At 41.1% G+C, this 19,176-nt stretch overlaps 1 protein-coding gene across 4 annotated transcripts in view; it reads left to right on the forward strand.

Annotated features, from left to right (window-relative positions):
• Positions 1-19,176, forward strand: part of BRAF (B-Raf proto-oncogene, serine/threonine kinase) — a 167,741-nt gene that overhangs the window by 115,337 nt on the left and 33,228 nt on the right. For 2 of the 4 annotated variants that reach the window (XM_073621837.1, XM_073621836.1), the window contains exons 8-11: positions 5,897-6,056; positions 8,420-8,459; positions 10,663-10,782; positions 17,791-17,930. In XM_073621837.1, coding sequence (XP_073477938.1) covers positions 5,897-6,056; positions 8,420-8,459; positions 10,663-10,782; positions 17,791-17,930 — 460 coding nt within the window. The remainder of the gene's footprint in view (positions 1-5,896; positions 6,057-8,419; positions 8,460-10,662; positions 10,783-17,790; positions 17,931-19,176) is intronic. The other 2 variants (XM_073621840.1, XM_073621838.1) reach the window with 1 other exon arrangement.

Below are 19,176 nucleotides of genomic sequence, written 5' to 3' on the forward strand. Positions count from 1 at the left end.
TTCCAATTATGATCGATTTTATGAAAATAGTTTTCAACCATTTTCATATTCGATTAGTTGATTAGTAGGCCTGCATACAGAATGCATTATTTGTTTACATATCAAGAAATACAGTGCAGCACACATACAGCTCAGTACACCATCCATATATGTCAGGAAGTGCCTGAGATCTTGTTAATGTGTGAGGAGCAATGCCTCATGGGACATGTAGTCCCAATGATATTGCAGAGAGTGGTCCTGATCCGGCTCTCCTGGGGATCCCCGGCCAGTGCTCCTGGTTCCTTTTCGGAGTGTGTCTCCCATAGGAAAAGGAAATTTCCCTGCATTGTTGGATGTGGTTCGGGCAGTGAATTTCAGGACTTCTTACATAAGGTAGTTTCTGCCTTTCATCTCGGCCAAAACCTTGTTCTTCCTTCCCTCAGTCTGTCTCCAGTGTACCAAAAGGAAACTTCCCTCCATTGTCTGGATGGGGTTCGGGCTGTTCTTGTTACCACTTTGTTTAACAAGACCGATTTTCCCTTTTTGTAATCCCAGATGAATCCCATAAGGGTGCACTGGCTTCTTGATCCGTCATGTTTGTGACTCAGGCAAACCCACCATTCAGTCTTATAGTATCAGCAATTGGGTTCAAGCCTTTCCTATCAAGATGCACTTTACTAGATCTGTGACTGCTTCTTGTGCTTTTTGGCATCAAGCAACTGTCTCCCACATTTTTCAAGGCTGCCACCTGGTCATCTTCTGTCCACATGTTCTGTAAATTCTACCTGGTGCACATTGCAACCTGATTTAATGTCCTTCAGGTGGTTCTTTTGAGCTGCAGGCAGTGCCCACTTCTTAGTTTTCTTGGATCCATAAGGTTTGTTTGCTATTCTTCCCACCCCTCAGTTGGTACTACTTTTGGCTGTTCTGAAGGTAAGACTTGTTTTCCTGAATGGATGGGAGCAGTTATCCTGGCTGGCCTACAGTTTGTTTTTCTTTTTGTTTTGCCAGTGTTCAGTCACCCTGTGTGTGGTATAACCTAAAGGGAAAAGATGTCCCATGTCCCTTAATGGATTCTCAAGAAAATAATTTCTTTATCGTACATCATAGGACACAGAGCCTCAAGTAATTACTTATTGGGTTATAGCCTACCTTCAGGTGTTGACACTGGCAATCAATAAAGGAAGTTGACTCCCCTATATAACCCCCTCCTCCTTCCAGGAGTCCTCAGTTTTTTTGCCAGTGTCTAAAGGTTGGTTACGAAGCGAGAATTTACTGAAAGGGAAATCCTTCGGTCCAATAATCTGAAAGTAGTAACGTCAAATGCCAGCCTCTCAGACTGGGAAGCGCTACTAGAAAGACAACTGTCCAGAGACAGTGATCAAACTCAAAGAGCCCTGCCATCAATATCCTAGAGATTCGGGCAGTGCAGCTGGCTCTGGAAACTTGGACCTCCAGGTTAGAGAATTGTTCTGCAAGGATTCAATCCGACAATGCCACAACTGTGGCCGATATCAATCACCAAGGGGGCACCTAGAGTCTCTCAGTTCAGAGAGAGGTGAACCATACCCTTACTTGGGCAGTAGGAATGTCCCATCCCTATGGGCAGTTTTCATTCCGGGAGTAGAAAATTGGCTGGCGGACTATCTAAGTCGCCAGCAGTTATTCCCAGAGGAATGGTCTTATCACCCGAAGTGTTTGGGCTGTTTGCCAAGGATGGGGGACTCCGGACATAGATCTTCTAGCCTCCACATTCAACATGAAGTTAAACAACTTCGGATATAGGACAAGGGATCCACTCGCATACAAAACATATGCGCTGGTAACCCTGTGGGATCAGTTTTCACTGATCTATGCATTCCCCCGATTCATTTGCTACCTCGACTTCCTTGCAGGTTCAAACTGGAAAGAAAACCGGTAATTCTGGTAGCTCCAGCAGGGCCCAGAAGGTCATGGTATGTAGGAGTCCTAAAGATAGCAGTGGAGGGTCCTTGGCCTCTCCCAGGAGGGGTTACAAGGGCCAGATCTGCTCTCACGGGGGGCGATATTCCATCCTACTTTTACGAACGCTTAATTTAACGGCTTGGCTAGTGAAACCCACATTCTGAAACGTGAATTTTCCAGGTCAGTTATCTCGACTTTATTCAGCGCAAGGAAGCCAGCTTCCAGAGCTATATTATAGAGTTTGGAAAACTTATGTTTCCTGGTGTAAAACAAAGATTTGGAACCCTCGGAGATATATTATAGGCAGAATTCTTGCCTTTCTAATATTGCACATAGGGATGAAGTTGGCCTTAAGTATTATTAAGGGCCAGGTCTCAGCCTTATCGGTTTTATATCAAAGACCGCTTGCTACGCATGCTCTAGTCCGGGGTTTTTTCTTGCAGGGAGTGATACGGATTAATCCGTCAGTTTAATCACCCTTAAAGCCTTTGAGACTTGAATTTAGTTTGGCAGTGTTACAAATAGCCATTTGAACCTTTTACAGCATATTCCGCTGGTCCTCCTGACTAGGAAGCTGATATTTTTTATTGCTATCCTCAGCTAGGAGGGTATCAGATTTGGCTGCTCTTTCTTGTAAGGAGCCATATTTGAATATTTACGAGGGCAGAGTGGTGTTGCGCCCTCGTCAAGGCTTTTTGCCAAAAGTGATTTCAGACCTTAATCGGAATGAAGACATTTTCCTGCCATCATTTTTCCCAAGACCATGTTTCAGGGAAGATAAGTCACTACATTGTCTTGGTATAGTAAGAGCAGTGAAAATTTATTTAAATAAGACTGCTCGGATTCGTAAGACTGATGTCTTATTTATTCTGCCAGAGGGTCCTAAGAAAGGACAGGCAGCGTCAAAATCCACTGTTGCTAAGTGTATTTGGCAAGTTATAATTTAAACTTATGATTTAAGGGGTAAGATTTCCCTATTCAGGTTAAGGCACACTCTACCAAAGCAGTTAGTGTTTCTTGGGCAGGGCGTGACCAGGCCTCCTTTACTCAGATCTGCAAGGCCGCAACTTGGTCTTCAGTCCATACATTCACAAATTTTTATCAAGTGGATGTAAGAAAGAATGAGGATGTCGCCTTTGGGCGCTGTATGCTGCAGGCAGCAGTATAAATCCTCAGGTCTGCGGGTGCCTTATGGGCTGTGTCTCCCTCCCCTCAAGTGGTATTGCTTTTGGACATCCCAATATGTAATTACTTGAGGCTCTGTGTCCTATGATGTACGGTAAAGAAAATAGGATTTTTTATAACAGCTTACCTGTAAAATCCTTTTCTTGGAGTACATCATAGGACACAGAGGTCCCTCCCTTCTGTCTTATGGAGTATAACTATATTGCTTGGCTACAAAAACTGAGGACTCCTGGAAGGGGGTTATATAGGGGAGTCAACTTCCTTTATTGATTGCCAGTGTCAACACATGAAGGTAGGCTATAACCCAATAAGTAATTACTTGAGGCTCTGTGTCCTATGATGTACTCCAAGAAAAGGATTTTACAGGTAAGCTGTTATAAAAAAATCCTGTTTTTTACCTGAACTCAAAAACTTGGAGGGGTGCCCACATACTTTTGACCATGTGATGGTCAGGTGTCCATAAACTTTTGACTATATAGTCTAATATGTATTTTTGCGCTACATTTCATTGTTCCGAATGGGCAGAAACTAGCCAACCTGTTTTACTTCTATCATTTCCCACTATTAGAGGAGGCTGATGTTTTGTTTTACTATTGAGCTTCCATAAAATAGCTGCATAACTGGGGTGTATGCAGGAAATTGCTGTTCCTCATAGCACTTGTTGTCCATAGTCATCATGTCAGTGTTGTGTGTTTGCCAAAATGAAAAAGCTTGACTCTCTTCGTTTTATCCTACTCCTGTTTTCTGACCCTGTTCATTCTCTCCACCTGCAAAGTTTTTTTTTTTATTTTTTTGCTTCAATTATTTTGCCTATGAGGCAGCAAAAAGCACTAGCTTCCTGGGGCAGATATAATGAAGTGCAGCGATCGTGTAGCCGGTCATATTAACGCTGAATTATTGTGGCAAAGTTCCAATTCATCATGCTGACAGCTTGCAGTTCGCAGACACTTTAGTTTATTACATGGTTCTGCCTGAAATCCGCATCTCATGCTTCATCGCTGACATTGGCTTGTACTTTTACAGTTGTCTCGCTACCCCTCCCAGATCTCCCCTGTGAGGACCTCCTCTCCCCAGTTTTAAGCCCATGTTCCCATTGATTGCGATTTCTTACAGTGACATATTTGCATTTCATTTTTTATTCAGTTGTACAAGAGACTAACATCAAAGTTAGTATAATGTAGTGGTCTGTCTCTGTTATACAGCAAAGTTCCTGTGTGCTAAACACAAATGAAAGCTGCCGTGATCGGATTTCTGAACTCTGTACAAGTGAAGCGATGCTTATTCTGCTTCATGGAGATTTACAGTACTGCCCTTGAACTTGTATGTAGCCTGGGAGAAAAAGTGGCAGCTTCTGTCCTTGGCTTTCCAAAGGGGCATTGTGCTTTATTTTGATTGGGCAAAATAAAAAAATAAAAATGTGCTATATCTCTGCAACATTTGCACATTTTTCCAGGTTTTGCTTTTATTAGTACTGCAAGTGTAAAGAAATAGCGGTACATCTCCCAGAATATTATTGAGTTCCTGAATTCCTGTTGTGAGCTGAAAACGCTGCCTCTGCTGCAGTGAAATCTCAAGAAGTGTTGTCAGTCCTGCCCACTATATTTTGAACTATTGAACACCGTCCTCTTATGTTATGAATATGAACATGGAAAGCGAGTTCTGCAGTTCAGCATAGGTTCGTTCAAGCACGCGCGATTGAGTGTTCCCGCGCGTTGCATTTTTTAATGGGCTGCTCTATGCATGTAAAACGTTCGAAAAAGGTACTGGCATGGTTTTTTTAAAAAGTGCTCCACCAAAATGCATGGTACTGCCATTTAGCAGACAAGAACATGTGAGCATTTGCTAGATGCGTGGGGTTTAAATAAGAAAATAATGGTACCTGTGTTCGTCTGCAAAAGGCAGCACATTTTTATGCGGTGTGGGAAAACGCGCAATATTACATTACATCCATGTTATCGCACTACATCTGGTGGTAACAAGCTCTAAAATGTAGTCTGTGAGGCAGAGTTCAGGGGTCTGTGAGTTGTGAATCTTCCACCAAATACCCCCTCATATCACATTCTGCACAAATTCTGTCCCTCATCACTACAGGAATAATAGGAGCCAGGTGTAGGCTGTGCTCTCTTCTGTTTGTATACAGGAGTTAGCAAATGATCGCTCTCAGATCCAAATGTACAGGGTTTGATTACCAGGACCCACCCACAATTTCTGCTTCCAGGATAGGAGCAGTGTGGGGAGGAGATAGGGGGCAATAATCAACCCCTGTACATATGGATCTGAGAGTGATCCTGTGTTTACTCCTGTATACAGAGAAGAGGGTGAGTGCACAGCCCATACCTCCTTCCAGCTCTCTCCTCCTCCAGCTGCTCTCTGTACCCAGGCAGCTGCCCGAAATGTCCTTTAACAATCAATGCTGTCATCAGTTGGTAGGCTACTAGCCTGCACAGCTTTCTCAGTTGCTGACTTTAATACAGATAGTAGCAGGGAGAAGTTGAGAGCCGGGAGGAGGTGCTGGGCTATATGCTCTTCCCTCCTCTCTGTATACAGGAGTTAATGCAGGATTACTCTCAGATCTGAATGTACAGAGTGGGAAATTTTTTTTGTCGTTTTTTCACAGCACCCCAATATTCTCACTTATGTGCCTGTTCAAAAACCAATGAAGCTTGTTTGAGTGCAAGGGTGTGTAATTGCCATTATATGTTTCCCCACCTCATCAGTTTACCATCAAGCTGTCAAAAAGACCTTTAATGCCAAAAATGTAAATAATGCATTCTATTTTCTGTTCCAGGTCTCCAATCCTCCCAAGTAGTTCTCCGTCCAAATCCATCCCTATTCCCCAGCCCTTTCGACCTGCCGATGAAGACCACAGAAACCAGTTTGGCCAGCGAGATCGTTCTTCATCTGCCCCGAATGTCCACATAAACACCATTGAGCCAGTAAACATTGACGTAAGTGAATAGTGCTACGTGCTCATAAAACCCGCGTAACCTGTCCACTACCCCTTCTCAAAGATGAGTTTCTGAGGAAATGGCAAAATACACTGAAGAGTTGTAAATCTGTTCGGCCAGTCATGTGATTCTACCACCTCAGCCAGAAATGACAACCGGGTCATAGACCTGCATTGCCCTTTTAACAGTACAGCTTAGTCAAAGACTTACCGCATTATAAAAATACCTAAGATTATTTTTCATCATGCATATCTTGATTAAATGATGTCTATTTTAGAGTTAAGCTTTATGGTACCCAGAAAGGCATACACATTTGCAAAAAAAAACGTTTTCCAAACGGGAAAAAATTAGATTTTGGTAATCATAGATTTAAAGGGTAATTCCACCTTTAACACTTTAAAAATGTAAAGCTAAATTTCTAATACTGTTTCTATTCCTTTGGACCCGCTGCACCTGTCTAATGTGCTAAGAATCATCCGCCACCCATCCAAACACTTGTAAACTGTACACAGCCCTGGATACTGCTGGCAATGGTCATTTAACAGTGCTAAGAGTCGCTTCTTACTTCTAGGACCGAAGAAGAAATTCTGACTGATAGCCATTGCTGGGATTCTGCAGCTACGCAGCCTCAGGAGTTGTGTACAAAGTAAAATTGTATGGATCAGTGCACACACATTTATGAGTGGGGAATCATTCTTGGCACAGCAGATAAATACAGTGGACTGGAGGAGCAGGAAGTGTTGTAAATTCACCTTTAGCCTTTAAATTATTTTACAGTGCGACCCGCTGGCATATACAGGAGCTCTCAAAACATTTCTGTTGAAGTAGAAATCAGCACAAGTCCCTACCCTTAATTTTTGGAAAGCCTTGATTAACTCTGTAGTTTTGGTCTACAAGGCTACTTACTTGTCTCGTGGCTGTCCCAAAAAATGTAACAAAGTTTGGGACCTATGGGTCAGCTTGGGTGCCATAATTGTGGCCTCCCCTGGCCCAACAGCCCCTTCACTAGTTTAGTGGGACTCTTCCTTTTGGTTTTAACTGTTGGCGTCTTGTGTATAGCTGCCAGAGGGGGATGTTTTCTTCCATGTGATGGAAGTAAGACAATCCTCCTCACTTCTCAAACAGTACAGTAATATAATTAGAGCAGCTCCAGGGTCCCCCCTTAAAGAAAAAAATTAAGTCAGCAGCTACAAGCTGTAGCTGATGACTTTTAATATTAGGGCACTTACTGTCAGGCATCCAGCGATGTCCTCACCCGAGCCGATTCTTCAAACAGCTTGACTAAGGGAAACTGGTATTAAAGCCTCGCGCTTCACAGCTGGTTTCCTACTGCGCATGCATGCTTTTTGAATGTGCCACAGTCTTCTGGGACCTGTGAAGTGTCCCAGAACGCTGCGGGGGAAGAAGGGGGCGTGGATACCTATCAAAACCAGGTGCTCTCTTCCCCACAAAAGATGCCAAATGTGGCAGCGGTTGGGGGGAGGAGAGGCAGACAAGCTGAGCTTCCCCTACTAGTACAACCTATGTATAGTGCCCATTTTGTTTTGATTTAAGCCGGGGAATGCCTGAAGGCTTTGTTTTTGTATGTTCACTATCCTTTATATATACAAAAAAATATATATTTTACAGTGATGTGTAAATAATTTAATGATTTTTCCCTTTTAAATCTTTATTTTTTAAAATTACGTTTTCAGATAAGCAAGCTTGAAAAAAGTCACTTGACACTCTTCAAAGATGATATGGAGTGATAAAATGTCTCAATGGCCATAAGTATGTGAACACTCTTCCAAATTATGGGGTTCATGAATTTCCAGTGAAGGGAGTTTAAGGGACAGTTAATGCTATAGCATTTAAAGACATTTTAGACAATTGTGCACTTTCAGCTTTGTGGCAACAGTTTAGCGAAGGCCGTTCTGTTTAAACATGATTTGCGCACAAAGCCAGCTCCATAACAACATTCTTTGACCAGTCTTGCATGGAGAAACTCTTGAGTGGCCTGCACAGAGACCTGCACCAACCCTATTGAATACTTTTGGGATGATTTGGAATGCCAATTGTGAGCCATTATCAGTACCTGAACCCTAAATGGTATTTTTGTTGAATAGGCCCAAATTCCTACAGACACACTCCAAAATCTTGTTGAAAGCTCCCATGAGCGTAGAAGCTGTTTAGCCAAAAGGGGGGCCAGCTTTATTGATGGCCATGGTTTTAGAATGAAATGTCCAAAAAAACTCTGAAAGGGTGGTGATGGTCAGGTGTCCACAGACTTATGGTCACATAGTGTGTTAACCCTTTCAGCAAATGAACACAACACACAGAAGAGGAGAGATAGTAAAGTGTTCTTTTTTTTTTTTTTTTTATAGGACTTAATTCGGGACCAGGGCCTTCAGCGGAGTGAAGGAGGTAAGTGAGGTTTCTTCTCCAAAGTAGACGTATCCTCGCCTCGACACAACACAAATTACATTGACCACTCTACATACCTTTTTCATAAGGCATTATCAAGTAGAAATTATTTTGACGACCTCTTAAGATATGTTTTAGTTAAAAAATAAAAAAAGCTAAAATTTGTTCACCGTGGCATTTAGCCAATAGAAAACCTTTTTTTTTTTTATAGACTTAACATAAGCCAATGAAATGCTAAAATGGGTTTTCCCACAGTGGGTTGGACTTCTCATATCCCTGTTTCTTTTAATATTAAAAAGGCAACTTTTCCCATGTCTATTTTTATTCACTCTAACTGGTTTATATCAGTTTTTCTAACCTACATACACGCCTTTCCGATTTCATTTTTTGTTCATTGTTACATCTGTTTAGGCCTTAAATTATAACAATCTCTTCTATGTTCAGTATCCATTTTCTTTAAATTCTGTATTTTTCTACATTTTATTCTTAAACTCCCAGTCTAGCCCTAATACTTGGGTATATAAGAAAACGGTAAAGTAATCAGCGCAAAGGATGATGAATAATTAAAAGTAGTAAATACAATGAATAAATGTATATGCTGACCTGCCAACCACTGTAACTGATTTCACAACACCTCAAAAGAAATATGTATATATAAATCAGTGTAGCGCAGCAAAATAAAAATATTTAAATAATTCAGAATTTTAAAAATACCCAAAACCAAAGTAAACAGTCCTCCTGTAAATTCCTCCGTGAATTGCTTCAATGTATCCAAAAATAGTCAATAAGGCCCCTTTCACACGAGGCGGACTCTACTTCCACGGAGTCCGCCTCGGTCCGCCGGCTCAGTGGGAGATCTCTCCGTTGATCTCCGCTGAGCCGGCAGATGACAGGTCCCTCTCTGCTCACTGAGCGGGGAGGGGCTTGTCAGGCGCCGCTGCCGCCTATGGAGGGATCGAATGAAAACGGACTGCATGTCCGTTTTCATCAGATCTCATCCGATCCACCAGCGACGGACCTGGACGTAGGGCCATCCGTCTGCTTTTAGCGGATCGGACCGGGTCGGATGTCAGCGGACATGTCTCCGCTGACATCCGCTGCTCCATAGGCTAACCTGGAGCGCCCGTTCAGGTCTGCTGTCAAAACTGACAGGCGGACCTGAACGGTCCGTTCGTGTGAAAGGGGCCTAAGTGAAAAAAATAAATAACAATGTGAACAGTCATGTGTAAATAAATTCCTCTGATAGCTCAATATGGTTTCAATGTATCCATTGACTGAATTTTTAAAACAGTGTGTAAATCCTCCAGCAAGCAAAGTGCCTGCTCACCTCAGTGTAGATAAACAGTAAACTTGTATCTCCTTCCAGCCAGGTGAGACAGTTCCATTCCTTGTTTCCTCAGTAGGATAAGAAATCACTATAGATAGAAGCAGGCTGTTATCTCCTCTCCACCCAGGCAAACTGCTCCAATCTTTCTCTCCTCTTTGATATATGATCCCGTGCTCACAGCTCTCCTCAGATTTTATACATAATGAAGTAGACAGGACACAGTGTACTTTGTATGGGAAAGTTTATTGCCAAACCCCGCTTTAAAACACACTTACCAAGAATTCAATTAAAAAATTGTGTGTAATAGCAGACCCGGCTCACCACCTCACCAGGTGGGACTCCGGTAAACGTCACAGAACTCTACCTCTCTCCTACACGTGTATCGCCAAGTGATAGGCTTCCTCAGTACATTGAAGCAATTCACGGAGGAATTTATTTACAGAGGACTGTTTACTTATTTATTCACTCATTGATAGTTTTTGGGTATTATTTAAATTATTATGAATTAATTAATTTTAATTTTATTTTGCTGCGCTACACTGATTTATATATACATAGCCCTAATACTTAACTCCCTTCTGTACATGATAAAAATAATGTGAATTTAATGTCTGTATACTGGAATCATTTTGCTAATTATGTCTTAATTCTGCCCTCCTGCTCAAACTTTTTCCTTTTTTTTTTTTTTTATTTTTGTTTATTTTTCTCCCCACTGCTACATTTTAATCCCCCTTTGTTCTACTCCTTTTTTTTTTTTTTTTTTTTTTTTTTTAACCTCCCTTTATCCCCATTCTTTTTTTATTTTTATTTTTTTCTGTTTTTTTTTTTTTTTTTTTCCTACCCTTTGCTTCCTTTACGCCTGTGTTTCTCCCGCAGCCCCTCAGGTCCAGTCGACCCGCTGCCTTCGGAAATACCACAATCGGAACCCCAGCCCACTCCTCCATACACTCCCCAGTGAAATAGTCTTTGATTTTGAGTCTGACCCCGTTTGCAGAGGTAGTTGGGCTGTTTATTTTACCTAACCCCTCACCTTAAAGTGATCCTGTGACCAGGCTATAGACAATCCAGGTATTTGCATATTAGCAAGCAGTACATGAGTTTTATATCAAAGTCCTGGTGACCTCCTGTAGCAACTGTGGAGCAATCAATCCTCCCATATCTTTACAGCAGAATAAGCAAGAAGTCATTCTCTTTGCTGCCCACCCTGCCCCGAGCAAATGCTCCATTTGTTTACATGTTAGAGATTGGAAGGCTGCTGAGCTGCTGCATGCATTGCAGAGCAGGGGGAGCTGAGCTGCTGAGTCACTGCTGGGAAGGAGGAGCTGAGCTTTTAAACTATTGTTGGAAGGGAGAACAGCGATAGCTGAGCTACTGTTAGAAAGGTGGAATATGGTTGGCTAAGCTGCTGAGTTAATGCTAGCAGGGGGCAGCAGGATTAGCTGAGCTGGCAAGGGGAAGGGGGTGAATAGAGCTGTGGAGAGAGCTGACTTAAACACCTTTACATTTATCTGAGGATTATTTGCTCCATAGTGCCTGCAGCTTCAGAGGTAAGTAATTGTTCTAAAGCTTATTTACTGCTTGATAAGAATAAGCAAATACTTCAATGTCAATAGCCTGGCCACAAGATCACTTTAAACTTCTTGAATTTAAAACCCCATTAAACTGTCTCTCTTCCACTGCTTGCACCGCTTGTACAAGTGTGCAACACAGACACTGCTTAGTTTTTTTTTTTCGTGAACACGATGTGCTATGTAGTTAGTGTATTACCTGTTAACTGATACTATGAATTTTTAGGAGTTTGTGCTGACCATTGAGTCGCCTTCAGCAGTGTATGTGCATGAAAGCTTACACCTACCTGGCCTAACTTTACTAAAAAATTATATATTTTGTCACCTCCTCCTACCACTAAGCTCGTTATATTTCCACGTGTGTGTTTTTACTGTGCATGCTATAAAGGATGTATTTGGGGTGTCTAAATGAAGTCGTTTTTGATTGTACATTTGTAGTGTCATGTGATGTGTGATTTTCTATTTACCTTTTGTTTAGTATATAAAGAAAAAAAAAAAGTATAGCGTTTTAAACCTTTTTAGTTTAGTTAGTCCACCCAAAACTGATATTTCAGGTTTTTGTAAATGCTGAAAAAATGTAAACCACCTTGACAGTCCCTTCTATCTATTGGCTACCATCACTGCTACTTTTCTTATCCAGTATTTTAAAATCAAAACCCAAGTGAGAGCAAAAATGAGCTCTTCCTTCCTCAGAGTGGAAGAAACTTATTACAAACACATTGTATGTTTACAGGTTCACTTTAAACCACTACACACCTTAATAAAATCAAAATATCAATGTTGGATGGACAAATTTATTAACATGACTTTGTCTCCAAACTGAACCTGAAAAGAAAAATGTTACCTGAAAAGAAGAAAGTATATGCTTGCCTCTCCTGTCACCCACACTGCCACACACTTTTCATTTGAAGAGAGCTCTAAATACACTACAATACATAAAATGACACAGGGATCAGTGGGAGAACCAGGAGACTGACACTCCTAAGAACTGTCAGTTTCTGAAGAATATAGCTTCAGTAGTGTTCAGCAGCACAGGCAGCAGGAGAGGAATGTGTAAACTTTTTTTTTTCCCTTTTCTAGGAAACCTTGATTTGCAGGCTTTATTTGCCGAGTTTCTTTAAATATATTTTTTAAACTGTATTTTTTGGGGGTATTTTTTCACATAGTCTAACCTTTTTTGTATTCTAGTTTCAATCACCTGTTTTTTTTTTTTTTTTTTGTTTTGTTTAGTTTTTTACATGAGCTTTCGTTCTTGTGCTTGTTCACACTGTTGAACAGTAATGATGCATTTCAATCATGACTGATTGCTCCATTTGCCCCGCATGAGCAGTAGTCAGATGTATGCCTTTTTTTCATGTTGCTCATAAAGAGTCTCAAGGCCCGTACAATCGCGTACAAGATTGCAATTGAACATCACCCTTGTGAGTCAGCACTGACCTCTTCAAATGTTATTACAAGTTATTTTAGCATGGCTTTAATGTAGAAGTATAGGCATTTTCATTTTGGATAGAGCAAGGGAGGGTTATAACCCCTGTCACATTTTTTTTTCTCGCCATGTGTCCCATTTCAGAGATTTCCTTTCGCTTCCTGTCTCATAGCCAAACAGGAAGTAAGAGGAAATCCCTGAAAATTAAGGGAATTCCTTGGGGACCCCCAAATCACCAGAACTAGTGTCCCCATCAGAAAATTTCTGTTCTATTACTTTTCTGGGGAAAACCCAACATTTGGGATTTTCTTTTACTTCCACTTTCAATGGTAATGGTAAATGGGACAAATAGAGAAGGGAAAACTTTCTAATGGGGGCACAGATAATAAAAGGTGTCAGGATTTCTAATCCATCTCCACTCTACCTAAAACTAAAAAAGTTTTGCCTTAAGTTTTATTCTTTAAGCATTCTTCTTTTTCATCACAAAACTGATATCGGAAAACAGCATTCTTCAATTTTCAAATTTTTTGCGGTTGTAGAAAATAAAAAGCAAATGCAGAGTAGACAGTACAATGTGGCTTGCAGAGACTGAAGGATTTAAAGTGCAGCCTGCTATCTACTAATTGGAGTAGAACTTCAAATAGCCAGAAAGTACATCATATCAGTTTGAATTGTAGTTGCATGAGCAGAATGTTAGTCTGAATTAAAAAAAGTTTCAAGCAATAAAGATTGGTATTAATGTAAACAAACACTCAAATTACAGTTCTTCTGTAATTTACCAATCATGCATAATCGCAGCATAGGCTGTTAAAGTTGTGTTCTGGCCGAAATTATACTTTTTAAATAAAAATACCCCTATAATACACAAGCTTAATGTATTCTAGTACAGGTTAGTCTGTAAACTAAGGTCTGTTTTGTTAGTTTATACCAGTAGTTTGTTATTTTATAAACTTGCAGCAGGCTGTGGCCATCTTAAGTGTGGGCATCTGAAGCCAGACTGTATTTCTTCCTGGATCTCATCCTTGCAGATCTCGCACATGCTCAGTGCAGCACAAGCAGTGTAATAGGTTTCAGGTCAGGTTTCCATAGCAACGGCAGTGTTAGAGGAAGTTTCTGCCCCTTCCCAGAAGGCATTGCAAACAGGAAATGATGCGATGCCACGGCCAGGGAGGAGGAAGTGAAAAATGAATACAGCAGATATACAGTAGGTGCTGAGAATTTTTTTTTTTTAATATCCAATTCGTTTATAGTGCACAGCTTAGTGAGGGATGCTGAAGAGTTGTAAAAGTGGGTGGAACTCCACTTTAAGGGGAACAGATCATTTATCTACCCTGTGGACTGTTTGGTACTAAAGCAGGTGGTGCTAGGCTGGGGTCAATAAGCCACCCGCACCATATCCTTTCAGATCTTTGAGAACTACCCCTGTGGGTGCAGGTTAATGTATAGAATGGTGATCACCATATCTATCCAAAGGTGTGTTTGGGAAGGGGAATGGGGGTTGCAAGTACTGTGCAAGTGTTTTCCTGCCTAGGTACAGGGTTTTGGTTACTGCATCTTTCAGATAATGATCATCACATGGACGCTCCAAAAGTCACAGAAGACCAGTCTTTAAAAATTCAGAAGAACATTGTAGTTGGAATGCCCAATTAATGATATCAGACACCTCCTACTAGTACCCAACCAGTCTCTGGCATTTCCAGAACATGTGAACGAGGTTCCCTTGTCCCAAAGTATACCTAAGGCACAATGAGGAGTCTCTATGAGGAAAGCGGAACATTCTTGAGGGACTCCAATATACTTTATTTAGTAAAAATAATGCTACAAGTCTCAAGGTGGTATTGACATTTAGGGTGTTCTTTGCAGGGTTTTAAGCCACTGCTCTTCTATAATGTGACATGGGTCCTTTACCCATTGTTCTTGTCACCATAATGATAGTAAGTTATGTGAGTTGGCATTGGATTGAAATTGGAAAAAATGTAAGTGTTACAAGTAAGATTTAACTGAGCAAGGTGCCTGCTTTGTTCCATAACAGCTCTGAGGTTTTTTTTTTTTTTTTTTTTTATATGCCACAAAGTGATATACTTGTTGAAGCCTTGATAGTTGAGGGTTGCTTTTATTTGGGCCTAGGTCTTATGGTATCAGGTGAGGGTAGGGTACTGTGCATGTTCTAAAGATATTGGTAAGCAAAAGGGGGTTTTGGGACTTTAAATGAGGTGCATGATACCATGCACCTCCAACCCTAAATCAGAAATAAGAAAGGGGTTTTGGGACTTTGAGTGAGGCACAAGACACATGGTAGGAGAAATTATAAAATTGTTTAATTGACATATAAACAAAGCATACCTCATAAACATGTGATACATGGTTGAACATGAGTATTTTTATCTATATACAAGGCAATGGCATACAGAAAAGGATTCATATACATGTATCTACACATGCACACATCTGAAATCGCATAGTATCCCATGGAAGTAATTAATGTAAAAAGCCAAATAGGATACAAATGAATCACAGTTGAGGTTAAGCTATGTGTTGGGAACATCACATTGATAGGCTTGACGCGTTTCGTGGCCAAGTGCCACTCATCAGGAGAAAACGCATCACATATCTGAAAACATTTTTAAAAAGGTACCAAATGGGATCTATTATTTTGCCCAGATGGTAAAAAAAGAAGGTAGGGGCAAGGGGATGTATACATGCAAATAATTTTATCATTTCTCCTACCACGTGTCTTGTACGTCACTCAAAGTCCCCAAAACCCCTTTCTTATTATTAATAAAGATATTAGTAAGTTCTTTCATAAAGTATGATAACTTTTGGTTAGAACATCCCATAGAGTCAAGTGCCAATCTCCAAAGTGCTGTAGCTGTGCTGCTAGATATTACAACCATGGTTTAGCGACTGCCAATCCCCCTTCTCAGGAAAGGTATAGTGTTCCTAGTTTGTAATTGAGGGGGATTGCCATCCAAATTAGTACGTACAACAATAAGTCTACTTTGTGGGACTATTTTTAGGTATCCATATGGGGGTATTGTGAGTAACGTATGACATTTGAGGTAGCCATTCTAAACAGTTCTCCCCTCAACTATATTCGGGGCAGCTGGATCCAACTTTTGCATTTTTCTTAAACTTAACTAGCAATGAAAGTAGTATTCAGTTGAAATAGATTTTACTGTTTAGCCTGAAAATCTGTCAGAATTTTATACTGGGCTATTGCATGTCGCCCCCCCCCAATTTAACAAACTTTGGACTTATCCCCACAAAATGTAGCCCCTCCTGCATGTGGTCCATTCAACAGTATCAAATGCTTAGCAAAGTCAATAGAAAGTCGCCCTGTTGCCCTTGCTTTGATAATTAGATTGCATATTGAGAGAAACAGTTTTTTTTCATTCAACATTTCAACGGTAAATTCAGAGTGGTCAAAGGTCACTAGTTGTTGAGGTATGAATTTAGATCACCAGAGAGCTAAAGATTTAACCAAAATTTTGAAATCTATAGTTAGCAGTTAGATGGGAGTCTGGCTTGGAGTGGTCCTTCTTAGGATGATGTGTGTTTGCGCAGGAGATGTTGGAGTATATGTAAAGAATTATTCATATGGACTTCTGCTGGGAGACCATCTGCACCAGGAGACTTGTTGGAAGCAGTGGTGGCTGGTGTGTGGGGGTGGGGGGGGCGGCAAACAAACACCCCCCCCCCCCCCGAGAGGCAGTGTGTTGCAGCAGCTCCGTGTCCTCTCCTCCATGGCGGCTTCCAGTTCCTCCCCTCCTTCTCATAGGCGTCCAATGGGATAGCCTGTCCTTTCAGTCAGTCGGATGACCGGTGTCAAAACCGGCTTCCTGATTGACTGGGAGGAGTATCAGTGTTACAACAGTGAATATTCGCTGTTGTAACACACCTGGGTGGGATCGGAGCGCACTCTCTGCGATCCAAGCCCACCCCATGTTGAAGCCCCGATTGGAGCCTCTGGCTCTAATCTGTGCTTCAAAAAAACAGGTTGGGGGGCCTCCGTTAGCTTGATAAGTGTATGGTCATGGTCAAAGACGTCTCTGTCTTCAGGGGTTAGTTTAGGGAATATGAGTGTCTAAGAATTAACACATTTCCATATTTTCTGCAAGGATATTTTCCTGTAGCGGATACAATAGCGCCATCGACAGTTGATAAATGGTCTGTATAGTTAGAGGTAGTTTGGGAGGTTGAACAACATATGACCTGTTCAGTCTCACTCCTTTTCCACATTTTTTACAGTTTACCTCAAGTCCAGCCCCCATTGTTGGGAGCAGTGTTTTTTTTATTTTAATGACCTCTCTTCTAAAAAGGCTTCTAAGAGGCTTTCAAAGTATTCCATATTATGTTGGTGGGTTGACTGCATATTACAGTCAAGAAAGACCAATAATTGACCAGGGATTTCATTTTCTGGCGTAAACGGTCATAAAGGACTGGACATCCACGTTTTCCGATCCAGAAAGAACTTGGTTCCTACTAACACACGGGGAATGGTCTGTCAAGTCCCTAGGTTTGTTAAATGGTAAACTGTAGCAAGAAAGACCTTATTACCTGATGCTAAATCTACTCTAGCGAGATTTCGTGGGAGTGGGAACATCCGGTATACTCAATAACCATTGGGTGACAAAGATAACAAATATCAGTCAGGCCCAGGTCTCTCACCAGTAATTCCAGTAAAGTGGTCACCCTCGAGAATCCATAGTGGTATCAAATCTGTGTGGATAGGTCTATTAAATTATCAGGGTTTGCAACGACAGTCCTAAGTGGATCCTGGTAAATACTTGGACAGAAATGGTCATGGTGAAGTCCTTGGAGGAGAGAGCTTGACCTGGAAGTTAACAGCAAGCCACAATAACAGTCTATTAGTGGAGAACAAAAAATTGGTAATCAAAAGCCAGCCTGAAAAAAATGTAATTCTGTTTTTTGGGGTTTTTTTAAGGTTTGTTTTTTTTTTTTTTTTTTCTTTGTTCTTTCATTATTCATATTTATTTTCTGGTTTGGCAGGTTCCACGCCAGGGTTATCAGCGACCCCTCCAGCCTCTCTCCCCGGATCCCTCACCAATGTGAAGGCTCTCCAGAAATCCCCAGGGCAACAAAGAGAGCGCAAATCTTCCTCGTCATCCACTGAAGACAGGAGTAGGGTGGTGAGTATCAAGTGCTCATTTCACCTGCATGTTCTTGGTGGAAAACGTCTAGTTAGCGTAAGCAATATATTGTCTTAAAGTTAAATAGGAATTGGTGTTATCTCTATACAAGGCAGCACACTGTTGTTGGTTGTCCCTATCCCTAACAAAATGAGTCACTCTAACATAGTAGTTGACTTATTTCTTGGAGGACACTGCATTTTAACAGAGCTCAGGGGTAGGGTGAAGTGTATAAATACACTATACAGGGGGTCCCCGGGTTACAAACAAGATAGGGACTTTAGGTTTGTTCTTAAGTTGAATCTGTTTGTAAGTCGAAACAGGTAAATTTTTTAAGTGTAGCTCCAGCCAAAAAATACATTTTTAAGTTTTGTAGATAGCATAGGGAAGGGTTATCACCCCTGTAACATTTGTTTTGCTGTCTGTGCCCCTGTTCAGAAGATTTCACCTCACTTTCTGTCCCAATGACAATTGGATTTTGAAAATTTGGGGTTAATAGGGAAATAAGGATAGGTGATAAAGCATCAGTGGGGACACCTTTTTCCCATATTAACTCTTACAGGAGTGAATTTCACTTCCTAGGGGTAGATTTCATCTCACTTCCTGTTGTCTCCCTCCGTTTGTAAGTAGGAGTCGTTTGTAAGTCGGATGTTTGTAAGTAGGGGACCCCCTGTATGGGCAAAAATATAACCAAGTGGACACTGAGATCAGGTGCACAAAGCCAGCCCCATAAAGATATGGCCTACACAGCCCTGACCTCAACCCTGCTGAACACCTTTAAGATTTGAATGAAATTTGCATCCAAATCAGTACCTGACTTCACAAATGCTCTCTTGCTCATTGGGAACAAATTTCCACATATATACTACAAAATCTTATGGAAAGCCTTCCCCCAAAGAGTGGAAACTGATATATCTGCAAAGGGGGAACCAACTCAATATTTATGCCCATGGTTAGGGAATGGGATGTCCAACAAGTTGATATGGTTGCCCCTAAACTTTTGGCCATGCATTATTGGTGCTGAATGTAATGCTTTGTTAAAAAAAAAAAAATTATTATATATAAATCAGTAGTTTACCAGGGAGTGCTGAGTATATTTACAGTTGTATCAGTCAATTTCCACTCCTCCCCCCCCCAAAGACCTATTTGCAATCTAATACGGCTCTGTTGGTCTATCACTAATCAGATCACAGATTCTAATAAGGGGCAACATTTTGCCAATCAATGGCTCTGCCTCAATCCAGAT

The sequence above is a fragment of the Aquarana catesbeiana genome, linkage group LG03 (assembly GCF_042186555.1).
Source record: "Aquarana catesbeiana isolate 2022-GZ linkage group LG03, ASM4218655v1, whole genome shotgun sequence".
Classification (NCBI taxonomy): domain Eukaryota; kingdom Metazoa; phylum Chordata; class Amphibia; order Anura; family Ranidae; genus Aquarana; species Aquarana catesbeiana.